The 13,601-nt window shown below is 45.5% G+C and overlaps 1 protein-coding gene across 3 annotated transcripts in view; it reads right to left on the reverse strand.

The window, feature by feature from the left end:
* Nucleotides 1–13,601, reverse strand: part of DPYSL5 (dihydropyrimidinase like 5) — an 87,555-nt gene that overhangs the window by 38,687 nt on the left and 35,267 nt on the right. For all 3 annotated transcript variants that reach the window (XM_029232845.1, XM_029232843.1, XM_029232844.1), the window contains exon 2: nt 9,640–9,904. In XM_029232845.1, the coding sequence (XP_029088678.1) occupies nt 9,640–9,900 (261 nt within the window). In that variant the 5' untranslated portion in view covers nt 9,901–9,904. The remainder of the gene's footprint in view (nt 1–9,639; nt 9,905–13,601) is intronic.

A 13,601-nucleotide genomic window follows, 5' to 3' on the forward strand; every position in this document is an offset into this window, starting at 1 on the left:
AGATATACAGAGGGCAAATAAGCACATGTAGAGACATTCAACACTAGGGAAGTGCAAATTAAAACCATAGTGAGCTACCACTGATACATCTGTTAGATGGCTAAAATTAAAAAGACTGACCATAACAAGTGATGGCAAAAATGTGGAGCCTGGAAGGAACAGAAAATGTTACAACCACTTTGGAAACCACTTTGGCAATTTCTTAAAAAGCTAAATGTACACCTACCATATATTCTAGGCGTCCCACTTCTAGGTAATTACACAGGGGAATGTAAGCATGTGTCCACACAAACACTTGTACACAGATATTCATAGTCGCTTTATCTGTAGTTGCCAAAAACTTAATAATGCTAAGTCAGAAACCAGACCAAAAAAGAAATACATACTGTATTTTCCATTATATAAAAATGTGAGAAAATGCAAATTAATCTATAGTGACAGAAAACAGATCAGTGGTTGCCAGCGCAGGGAAGGATTACAAGGGACACCAAGAAACTTTGGCTGGGGGGGGTGGCGGTGATGGATGTGCTTATTATATTAATGGTGATCCTTCGCAGTATATACATATGTCAAAGTGTATCAAACCATACACTTTAAAAATGTGTGGCTTATTGTATGTCAATTATACCTTAATCAAGTTGTTTAAAAAAAAACCATAACACATAGATTAAAAAAAAAAAAAAAAAGTGGCTTCCTGGGCTACCCAATCATGACCTTCTTCATTCTGTACATACTCTTCCCAAGAATAGAGTTCACCAACATTCATCAAGCTTAATTTTATTTTTAAATATTGAGAACACTGTGGAGAGTTTAAATCTAAAGAGGAAAGTTATTTATAGATGAGGGGTTGAATTCATTAATCTCCAGTGGCACTTCCAGCTCTAAAACTGTGTGCACGAGTGAGTGCACGTGTGTGTATGCGAGAGTGCGTGTGTAAGTGTGTGACTGTGAGAGTATGTGAAAGTGTCTAAGTGTGTGAGTGTGTGTTTAGTGTGAGAGATAAACATTTGTGAATGAGGGACTTCCCTGGTGGTGCAGTGGTTAAGAATCCACCTGCCAATGCGGGAGACATGGGTTTGATCACTGGTCCAGGAAGATCCCACATGCCGCGGAGCAACTAAGCCCGTGCGCCACAACTACTGAGCCTGCGCTCTAGAGCCCGCGAGCCACAACTACTGAAGCCCGCGCACCTAGAGCCCGTGCTCCGCAACAAGAGAAGCCACCACAATGAGAAGCCCGCACACCACAACGAAGAGTAGCCCTGACTCGTCACAACTAGAGAAAGCCTGTGCGCAGCAACGAAGATCCAACACAGCCAAAACAAACAAAGAACCACACTGGTGAATGAGAAAGTTCTTAACTATAGCTGGCCTACAGCTTTATCCTCACATAGTCACCAATTAGGGATCCTCACAGCACCTAATTTTTAATTAACAAGAAATAAAAAAGGATCAGAAGGAGAGAAAAACATGGTTGGCTACAGGGATAACCTGAGGGAACAATGAGGCGGAAACCACGTAAGGGAGAAGATACAGCATCTACACACATTTCTACCTGCCAGTGAACCATTCTAAGATGTGTACCTGACATTCAACACAGAAATATGGCCACTTCAGATAGGAGGCAACCTCAGTGAGGAGAAGAGATATTTTCAACTGAGATTTTTGAAGCCTTCCAGAAGGCCATATTCAAATATTTCTTGAAATATTAAAAAGCATTCAGTCTTTACGAGAAGAAATAGGAGGAAGAAAAATACATCATTCATATACTATATGTATCACTGAAGTATACATACAATACACGATGTATTTTTCTTCTATCTTTTTTTAAATCCCAGAGATGCTGGACGAGAGTATAAAAGCAGAGCTAGTATGAGATATGAAAGGTTTCCAAGATGCTTGGGTTTAATCACAAAGGGTACATTTATCTCTATTCTTGAACCAAAGGTTTTAAGAAGCAGTAATCTCTCTGTATAGATCAATTCTTTGCAAACACTCTTATTCTAGGAAATGAGGAGCTGCTTGGTCACCATGGGAGATTTTTTTCCAATGCTAGAGGTAAAAATTCGTAAGAAATGATAGATCTCTCTTACATTTGTTCTAAGAAGAGTCAACCTGGCCTACATGTTGGCCTGCCAATTAACATAGATGTACAGTGAAAGTTGCCAGCAAGGTTTTGTTATACGAGATACCTGATTTGAAGCAGGACATCTTTAAATAGCTCCTGCTACGTGCTGAGTTTATGACTGGATATTTCTGTTTTTAAGAGAAAGAAAAGAGAAAGAAAATTATCTAGAAATCATCACCAGTACTATTTAGGCTCCATTTGAAATCCATAACACACACAGTCAACCCTGACAGTAGAGACAGAAACCAATTTTGTAATTCCTATTTGATGGATAACACTTTAATACGTATGTCTGTGAGGAAACTTCACAAATGGATTTTTCAGGGGTTGGTCCTCAATCATCACGATCTCTTTATTTATTTATTTATTTATTTATTTTGCGATACGCGGGCCTCTCACTGTTGTGGCCTCTCCCATTGCGGAGTACAGGCTCCGGACGCGCAGGCTCAGCGTCCATGGCTCACGGGCCCAGCTGCTCCGCGGCACGCGGGATCCTCCTGGACCGGGGCACGAACCCACGTCCCCTGCATTGGCAGGCGGACCCTCAACCACTGCGCCACCAGGGAAGCCCCATGATCTATTTATTTAACAAACACTCATGTAGTGCTTAGTAAGCACCAAGTACTATTTTTTAAATATATTTTTTATTTTAAAATTTTTATTCATTTTTTATTTTTGGCCACGTGGCTTGTAGGATCTCAGTTGCCCAACCAGGGACTGAACCCTGGCCACGGCAGTGAAAGCACCGAGTCCTAACCACTAGACTGCCAGGGAACTACCAAGTACTATTTTAAGTTCTTTACCAGTAGTATCTCAACACACATAAAGTATTATCATAATCTCCATTTTCCAGAGAAGGAAACAGAAACACAGAGACAGATTAACTCGTCCAAATCACACAACCAGTAAATGTGGAGCTGAAATTCAAACTTTGGCCGTCCACCCCAGCCTGGGCTCACGACTGCCACCCTATGTAGACATTCATCTATTTCTTGAGCATCTATTGTACTACATGTTTAAATCTTTGTGAGTCTGTGGTGAGTCACGGGTTAAATATAAATCGTCGTCTCTGCCCCTCAAAGTTTTCAATCCAGTTGAGAGACAAACTTTACATAGGAAACAATTTGAAAGCCCCAGGACGACACTTTATTTCAGCTGAGGAGAAAAAAGTGGAGGGCAAGGTCAGATGGTGAGCTGTCCAGGGTGAAGATCTAGGACTCCAAACTAGACAACAGGGAGCCACTGCAAGTTCTCAAGCAGGACATGACCCTGCTGGCAAAGCCGGGGACATAGGCAGCGCGGGCACTAGATGGACAGTAGAACAATCTCATTGCAAAGCCAAAGTGGGTGGATCAAGTAACCCAAGAAACCAGACAGAGTCAAGGCCAGGCCTAGGGTGGAAGCAGGTACTCAGCCTGGGGACTAACAGTTATCATGCACGTACTCTGTGCCAGGCACTGTGTGAAGTGTTTTTCATGCATCAACTCATTTAATCCCCACAACAACCATTTGTAAACGGTAAAAACTGTCAGCTCTAAGGCACTGACATCAGTGTTATTCCTCTAGGGACAGCGGTGCGTTATAAAGCCGCCATCTTGGGGAGGCGGAGAGCTTACTCTGCTGTCTGCCTGATGCATCAGTTCCTTGATGCCTTTATCTGGTCCAGGCGAGTTTGGAGCCACACAGTGTCGAGTTAACTATTTGCATGCAGCCTACTGAGAGCTCACAGGCTGTCTGAAAGGGGTGACTGTCCAGAATCTGGGGTTTCAGGATCCTCTGAGTGGTGTGGTGAAAAGGGCCTCAGACTGAGAAACTTACAGTCTGGTCCAACTACCTCTGGGACCTGGGGCAACTCATTCACTCTCTCTCCCTATCAATGGGAGGGTGGGGCTATATTTCTAAGATCCCTCCAGTTTTTTTACCGGAATGAAGTGAACTTGGGAACATCAGTTAATAAGCAAGACTGTATGAGTCTGGATCCCGATAAGCAGGAAGTGTTACTGCAGAGCAAAAAGACTGGAAAGAGATTTTGGCTAGAATTAAACAGAAATAGACAGAATAACAGAGTCAAGAAAAAAGAAGAAAGGAAGTGAGCAGCATTTAAAGGTTTAAAGCCCAAAGAGCAAGTTTCAAAGGCAAAATAGCAAAAACAGTCTGCCCAATGGATACATGGGCTCCTTGGTAAGAAGGTTGGCAGGCTGGACAACAAAGGGAATTTATTTATGTCCCAGCGGGTCATATCCCAGGACTCTGATAGGTTTAGTCCTCTGCAGGGGGAGGAGGGAGGTAGGGTCAGGACCCTCCACCGGGGGCGGGAAGTGGCAGGCCACCTAGCCTGTGCCACTGTACATCTGCTAGGCTGATCCTGTTCTAGACAAACACGCTTTGGGTTAGGATTTGGCTCCCCTGGTGGTTTGACTACAAGAATAGATGTCCTGCTGCTGATGGTTTTGAGTTAGTGGGAGGCTGTCTCAGTGACCAGATGGCCCTGGCACAGACAAGAGAGAGTCTCTGGGTCCTCAGAGAGGCACAGACCCAGCTGGGTTTCCATTTGATGACATCTTGACCATGGCCAATCCGCCGCTCATTGATGATGCCTATGCGGTACAGACAGGAGGGCAGAGCACAGCACCAGGGACACTTAGCAAGTACAGGGGTTCTAGGCCCCAGGCTGGGGCTTGGGAACCCAATAATGGGACCCTATAATGTGAATAGAAGGAGAGAAACTAATAAATAATACTGGCAAGGGTGAGGCAAGACAAGCCCAAGTTTTCAAAGGGGATTCAGATGTCATTCTGGCACATAAGGTGAGGGTCAGACAGGCAACAGGAGTAACAGCCAGGACAACGTGCCATTCAAAATAGCCGAGAAAGTTCCTTAATAATCCGCATGCTAGTGTTAGGATCATCAAGGATGCTTTAAAAAAAAATACATGGGCTTCCCTGGTGGCACAGTGGACAAGAATCTGCCTGCCAATGCAGGGGACACGGGTTCGATCCCTGGTCCGGGAAGATCCCACATGCCGCAGAGCAACTAAGCCCATGTAGGCGCTACTGAGCCTGTACTCTAGAGCCCGAGCTCCGCTACTGCAATGAGAAGCCCGCGCACTGCAACGAAGAGTAGCCTCCGCTCGCCGCAACTAGAGAAAGCCCACGGGCAGCAATGAAGACCCAACACAGCCAAAAAAAAAAAAAAATACAGATGGGGGAAGAGGCAGACCTAGAGATATTGATTTCATTAGTCTGGGGTGGAGGGTGCAGGCAGTAGAGAGGAGGGGTATGGACATGTATTTCTAAAATAATTCCCCAAGTAGTTTTACTGTAATTTGCTTCCAAAGGTTGAAAACCATTGGCCTAGACAGTGGTTCTCAGTCTATTTTTGGAGGAGTGGGAGGCAGAAAAGGCAACTAGGAAGCATTTCCCCATTGTCCCTGCTGCCCCCTCTGTCACCATCTTAGTGAAGGGGCTGTGCCTGTAGTTTGATTCTGATATTCCCACCGGGCCACGGAGAGCCACTGGTGGGGTGGAGCTCAACAGCCTGCATTAACATTCTTATTATGTAATATTAGATTCACACCAAAGAATAAGCATAACTTATGAGTAAGCTAAGTAGGATAATGATAAAAGACCCCCGTGACCCAAGTGAAATCCTAGACCTTTATTAACACAGTTGGTGTCACTGGCTCTCCTCCCTCCCCTCCTGCCCCTGCCTTCCCACAGGAGATAACCCCCTTCCTCCATGGGGGCATTTTTAACAAGCAGGGCGTCCTGGCATCTCTGGAGACCAGGTTCTGGGCCTCTGGGAGGGAGGGGCCTGCAGGTTGGAGGCGGGGAGGAGGCGGGGAGGAGGATGGAGTGCCCGGGCTGTGAGCAAGGGGGGCAGAGGCAGGGGAGCCAGGCAGAGCGTGCCCCCAGCCTCTAACAGAAGCAGAGGCGGGCAAAGCGTGCGTTAAAGAAGCGCTAGAGAAACCCCTTCAGACCCAGTACAATGGAGACCCAGATGCTCTCAGAAAAGCCAGGCTTTCAACGGTTTTGTTTTCCCAGCCCTGGCTGCTGCTGCCCAATTGACAGGCAGGCCATAGCTCAGGGGGTGCAGAGTTCAAGGCCCTTTGGATCTGTCAGACGGGAACAAAAAGGCGCAACTTGATCTCTCTTTCTCTATAGGCTAATCACAAGGGTGAGCTTTTCCTTGGGGTTATTATTCTATTATAAACCCAGATGCTTAAAGCAGATCAACCGTTACCTTTCTTAGAAGGTGCAAAGTAGGTCAGTGGCAGTCTATCAGGGTGCACAGCCTGGGCCTGAGTGCCACAGGCTGTGTGAATAATTAAATCCACGCATCCCTGACATCAGCAGTGCAACAGGAGAGCATTTTCTCTCCCCAGGAGATTGTCAGGAATTAGAGATAAGAGGAAGCCAAAATATCCAGGTAGGAGCACCAACAGGGAGGAGCAATCCAGGAGTGGGGGGGAGGGGGACGGGGCAGGAAGCCAGTTCTTGGGAGGCTGGGATGTCTGAGGCAGGACTCTGGGCAGGGTCTCCCAGAGGGGCCTGGGGAGGACTGCGTCAGGGGCTGTGTTATGAAACAGACGCTCAGTATGAGCTGCGGCACAAGGACAAGGTCCGATCTTACTTAGGGGGTGGATATAACAAAAGGTCAGTTTACGCGACGCGAGCAGCCAGAGTGGCTTAGCGTTTATGGGCCTTAAATTTCCTATAACTTGGGGCTGGCATGGATTGGGGGTGTCTGATCCTGCAGGAACTGGGAGAGGTGGGACCCTTAATCACACAGGGGCTTTTCTGTGTTTTTGCAGAGACAGCTGCTTCCATGGATGAGAAGCCTGGAAAAGATCAAAAGTTACCCACCACCTTGCACAAAGATGCACGTGCAAAGGTCTTCATTCGCTGTAAAGAGCTGAAGGCTCTCAGGGGAAAACTCGTCACTCCTGGCTAATGAGGCCCCGGCAGATGACAATGTGGAAAATAAAACAAAGAAAGGCCAGCCTCCTCTCCCAGAGGCTGGTAGGCATGTTGGTGGTAAATACCGGGTCCTCTCTTACTCTCTTGCTGGGAGTATAAACTGTTACAACCAAACTGGAAAACAATGTGGCAGTCTCTCCTAGAGCTAAACATGTGTGTCTTCTATGACCCAGCAATCCCACTCCCAGGAATATGCCCAGTAGAAATGTGCACACACGTTTACTAAAAGACATGGATGAGAACATTCACAGCAACAGCATTTGTCATAGCCCCGAAGTAGCAACCACCCAAATGCCCGGTGACAGCAGAATGTCTAGGTACTCTGTGGGCTCTTGTACAGTAGAATACTATGAAGCAATGAAGTACAACATGCAACAACATGGCTGAATTTCACAAAAATAATGTTGAGCCAAGGAAGCCAACGCAAGGGTACAGGCTGCCTGATTTCATTTACATAAAGCAAACAGTCAAAACCTATGGTGAATATGCTGAAAACCACCCACTTCTGCACTTTAAATAGGCAAATTGTATGGAGTGTGAGTTATATCTCCACTAAGCTGTTATTTTTTTAAAACTATGGTATTAGAAGTCAGGATAGTTGTTATCCTTGGTGAGGAGTAGTGACTAGGAGGGGGCCTACTGGGTGCTGGCAATGTTTGGTTTCTCGATTTGGGTGCTGGTTACAAGGGTGTGTTCAGTTGTGATGATTCTGTGTACCTTAGAACCTGTGCGCTTCTCTGTATGTATGCTATACTTCAATAAAAATAACCACAAATGAAGCAGGGCTGGTCTGGCGGGGCTCAAGTGCGTGGGGATGGTGAGCTGGATGTGCTCTCTCTCTTCAGAAAGGCCCCGACTGCCACCAGAGTCCCCCCAAGAGGACCCTGCAAGAGTTTATGAGGGTGGGGCTCCCCATTCATTAGTGAAGCCTCACCTGCAGGGCCCTGGAGTAATTCTCAGAGAAGAAAGTAGGGCAGGTCCACCAATCGCTTCTATTCCCAGGGCTTGGCTCAAGTGGGCAGGTGTGGCCTGGGAGGCCAGAGTATTCAGTAGGCCTGGCGGCATCCTTGCCTCAGCAGAGGCTGGGCCATGGCTACTGTGACTCCTCACAGCTCAGCCTTCCGGGGGTCTGATCTGTTGCGTCTGGACAGGGAAGGAGGCATATCCTCAGGGAGACCTTAAGGGACATCTGCCTGAGGTGGGCCAGCCTCTGCCTGCCTGGCAGCCCCAGCCAGGCTCTTCAGTTGCTGCCTAACAGCCGGAGCACTGGAGCCCCCAGGAAGATGGATCCCAGGGGGAGTGCACTGAGCATGGGAGAGGGGCTCCCTGAGAACCCCAAGTAGAACACAGGTGAGATTTTAAGGTACAGGGCCAATGGGGATTTGAGGCAGTGGGCCAAAGTAGGACATAGGACTGCTGCCACTGGTGGACTCCTTTCACCCAGGGAGCATTAGAGGCCGAGTCCTTTATGAATAAGACAGTACAGAGGGCTGCTGCCAGGGCCAGGGACTTCTGACCCTCAAGATGCTGATTCAACCCTGCATTTGAAAAAAGTCTTCATAGATGAATCTGATGCACAGCTGGATGTAGAGACTGCATGGATAAGTATCAATCACTTATTCATTCAACAAACAATTGCTGGCCAGCTACTCTCATTCCAGGTCAAGGCCAGGCTCTGGGAAAGCAGAAGAATACAGTCAGGTCTTGCCCTTAAGGAGCCCATAGTCTGGTGTCCAGGGAGAGGCCTGCGTATTACAGATAATTACAACACACAGGGATGACAGCAATGACAGGATTCTGGAGCACAGAGAAAGGGTGAAAGAACCTATTTGTGACTCTTTTGGTGAAACATAATTCCTCCTGATTCATTTGTTTCACAGGTCTGAATTTTTGTATTTTGCATTTAGGGACATAAAGTAGCTCAGGCCCAGCTCAGTAATTCTTAAATATTGTCCATGATAATTCACTCTGAAAAGAGGGCCTACCACCAGTATCTTTCAAGCTGTTTTTAAAAAGAACAAGCTAGGAAAGATAATAAAAGATAGTTAACTATGTCTGTTTCATAACTCTAGCATTAAAATCATTTAGAATAGGCATATCTATTTTTCACAATTTTGGGGAAATTAATTTAGCTTATCATACATAAAGCAGTCCCTCAGACCTACCCCCCCCACACGCACACCTCCTGCCCCACACATGTACAATAACAAGCTCCAGCTAATTCTCCTCTTCCTCTAGGTCTGTACTACATGACATAAAAATATAAAAATAAAATCAGTTCCTGGCCTGGGTGCCTCAGTAAGTGATGTGATCAGCAAAATAGGCTTAAATGCCTCCTTTTCCATAATCATAGAAATCTATGACATTTAGCCTGAAATTTCCTATTTTAGTTGCCACAGTGGCCCCTTCAAGAGCACCCTTCTCCTTTGAGCAATACAGCAGGAGCACCCTGTTCATGTGGATCTAGTCCAGAGCAGCCCCAGAAACAGAGGAAACCACCGAGGAAGGCACTTTCCCCAAACAGAAGCATTACCTTGGTCCCGTGGTAGAAATCGTCCACGCATGTGGCGTTCATGAAGGTCTGGTGGAAGTGGGTGCTGGTGTCGATGCCTCCAGGGATCACCAGTTTCCCAGTGGCATCAATCACCTTGGCCCCTCCGGGGATCATGAGCTCACGGCCCACCTGCTGGATGATGCCATTCTCAATGTAGACATCAGCCTCGTGGGTGCAGTCATCATTCACAACCTTGCCTCCCTTGATGAGAATCCGCACACTGGCTGAATTGGCAAGCATGTTCCTGTGAAAGGTGAGAGGGGGCACTGGTCAAGGTCAAAATTCCTTTTCACTGTCACCAAGGTCCCACCCTTTCCTGTGAGAGCCCAAACTCCATGGGCAGAGTAAGTGAGCAGGGATGGGGAGGAAGTTTCTCCACAGCCTGAGGACACTGGTCCTATAGCCAGCTGGGGTCACAAGCCTCCCACTGACCTCACAGCAGGACTCATTGGGAATCATGACACCACAGCAGTAAGGGTGAAGCTGGGGCCCAAAGAAACATCAATTTTCACCTTCTCAAGAAGTTGTGGTGGTTCTAAAGCATTTTCATATCTCTTGTCTCATTTTATTCCTAAATCAACCCAAGAAGTGGCATTTTATAGACGAGAAAACTGAAATTGCTAATAAGGAATTTATGGCTAGTAAGTAGCCAAGTCAAACCCAGACGTCTTGTATGACCAATGTCCCCACTATACCATATGGTCCTGAAGATATCAGAGGCTCCTGGGACGTGTCTCAGAGAGCCAAATTCTCCAAGCCTCACAGCTGCTTAATTCATGTCATTCTTCAGATGGATTCTGATTCAGTTCACCCTCCTATGTTTGTCTCAAGGAGTCCACGACCACACTGAAGCTCCACAGCTGGCTGCCCATTGATAAGCTCATCTGATATGCTCAAGTCCCACCCCCAAGATTCAGCTTTATTTGGTCCAGATTGCGTCCCCAGAATCAACTTTTCAAAAGCCATAGAACTCTACCATACACTTAAAGAGGAATTAACCCCAATCTCTTCCAGAAAATAGAGAAGGAAACCTTCCCAAGTCAGTTTATGAAGTCAGTACTGCCCTGATACCAAAGATAGAGAAAGACAGTACAGAAAAAAAAACAAACAAACAAACTATAAAGTAATATCCCTCATGAATGTAGATACAAAAATTTCTAACGAAATATCAGCAAACAGAATTCAGCAATATGTAAAAGGATTAAAGAATCCCACTAGGCAAATGGAATTACTTCCAGGGATGCAAAGCTTGCTCAATATTTGAAAATCAATCAGTGTAATCCACCATATTAACAGGCTAAAGAAGAAAAAAATCACATAATCATATAAATTGATGCAGAAAAGGCACTGGACAAAATTCAACACCATCCATGATAAAAAAAACTCTCAGGAAAGTAGGAAAAGAAGTTAACTTCCTCAAGTTGATAAAGAACATCACCAGGGACTTCCCTGGTGGTGCAGTGCTTAAGAATCCGCCTGCCAATGCAGGGGATATGGGTTGGATCTCCCATCCGGGAAGATCCCACATGCCACGTGCTGCAACTACGGAAGCCTGTGCACCTAGAGCCCGTGCTCCCCAACAAGAGAAGCCACTGAAATGTAAAGCCTGTGCACTGTAACGAAGAGTAACCCTTGCTCAGCGCAACTAGAGAAAGGCCACACGCAGCAACGAAGACCCAACACAGCCAAAAATAAATAAATAAAAAAAATTTTTTAATTAAAGAACATCACCAAAAAACCTATAGCTAATATCAGAATTTATGAAAGACTGAATACTTTCCCCCTAAACTGGGAATAAGGCAAGGATGTCTACTCTCACCACTGTTATTCAACAAAAGAGTTCTAGCTAGCACTATAACAAAAGAAAATGAAATAAAAGGCATATAGACTGAAAAGGGAAAAATAAAACCATTCTTATTTGCAGGTGACGTGATGGGGGCTATGCAGAAAATCTCAAAGAATCTACAAAAAATCTCCTAGAACAAATGTCAGTTCAGCAAGGTCACAAGGTACAAGATCAACATACAAAAAGCTATTGTTTTTCTATATACTAGCGATGAACAAATGGACACACAAAAAAATTGAAATACTTAGGTAGAAATCTAAGAAAATATACAGGATTTGTATGCTGAAAACTACAAAATGCTGATGAAAGAAACCAAAGAAATAAATAAGTGGAGAGACATACAACGTTCATGGATTGGAAGACCCAGCATAGTAAAGATGTCAATTCTCCCCTAATTGATATATACGTTTAATGCAGGTTGATTTGGCGACTATCTTGACCATTCAGTATCTGAACAGAAATGATTTTTACTTAGGCTTAGAAAATATAGGACACAATCTGACCGGGGGAGGGAGACTACACCACTGCAGTGTCTCTGTGGGCTCAATAAAGCCCACCTTTCTACACGGTAAACTTATTCTTCAGGATCCAATCAATTGTTCCCTCTTCTGAGAAGCCTTCCCCAACTCCCTCTGTACCTTCATGAGGCACTGGAGTCTATCTCCACCTCTGGACTAAGTCCTCAAAGTCAAAGGCGTAGCAGCAAACAGCGTTTCTGCCTGGTCCTCATCCCCAGCATCCAGTATAGGAAACTCAAAACTGTTCACAAATGAAGTTTTGGCTGCATCTACTTGTTGCACCCTGACAATCAAATGGTTTAAAGCAACAAGCGGTAGGCCAATTCCATATTTGTTGTCCAGGATATTTGGCAACTCTATGTCCAGGATAATGCTCAACTTTCATCCCTTTTCTAATACAGCACATTACTGTGAACAGAGCAAAGGAAGCGACATACTGTCTCTCATCCTTGTCATTTCATTTTGCCTGCCACTAGGCAAAGTACAGGAAGGCTTTGTCCCAGGATGAAAAGGTGTCACAATCCGTTGAAGGAATAGCTCTTGTAAGGAAATAAGTCAACTATCTGGAGAGCTTAGCCTGCTCTCCTGGACACACTTGGTTAGGCAGTTGTTTTTTTGTCAAGTTGACCAGATTGGAGTGCATGGAATCTCCACACCAAGAAAGTTTACAGTACCTATTCAGCCTCAACTATCAGGTCCTCCTGCTCTCAGGAGAGGGTGGTCTGTTGGGGGCAGTGTTGGGAAACAAGACAGATGGCTGGGAGTGAACCCTGTTCCCTTACACAGCAACATTGTCCTCCATGAACATCTGGTCCCTGCCAGGTATCATTCTGGCCTTTGGGGAGGAGGGGTCCCTCCCCTAGTATGGAAGGCCCTGGGCAGAGGCAGTGGGGAGGAGTTGGGTAGGCCATAAGGATGGGGGGACAGGTACAGTCACAGCAATAAGCCCATTGTCTGAAGCTGGAATGAAGCTGACATATTTCAGGGGAACTTTCGTCCTAAAATCTGAAAACTGGAATTTTAATTTAATACACAATAATCAGGAAATGAGTTTGGTTCTTAAGTGATGGACAAAACCATTCTGGCCAAAGGAAGTTCAGAAAGCCTCAGAGATGCAGTCTCTCTCTCTCTCTCTCTCTCTCTCTCTCTCTCTCGTTACAAAGCCAAGGCCAGGTGTGACCACAAAAGGAGAGATGCAAGTTCTCAGAGGGAAATGATGGTAAGACACACACAATCCTCTGTGCAAATATATAATCCTCACCTTTTAAAGCAGCTTTAAGTAAGAGGAGAAATAGGAATATTTATGCTGGGAAATTGCTGCATAGTCATTATGTCAGTGTGGTAAATGAGGATATTGATTTGCTTATTAATCCAGAACACATGCTCATAGCACACACCTGGAGGGTGGAGACCCTGAAAGGGTGATACGATAATGATTTATGGGGGATTCTTATCTGAGCTTTGATGCTGGAATCAGAAGCCAAGGGTGTTTTCTTCAGTAGAAATAAGAAAACAGCTTTTAGTAAGCTAACACCCCGTGCCTGGAATTTAATTCACATGGCAGCCCCGAGAAGTAG

This window comes from Monodon monoceros, unplaced genomic scaffold (genome assembly GCF_005190385.1).
Source record: "Monodon monoceros isolate NGI ecotype Baffin Bay Population unplaced genomic scaffold, NGI_Narwhal_1 Super_Scaffold_19, whole genome shotgun sequence".
NCBI lineage: Eukaryota > Metazoa > Chordata > Mammalia > Artiodactyla > Monodontidae > Monodon > Monodon monoceros.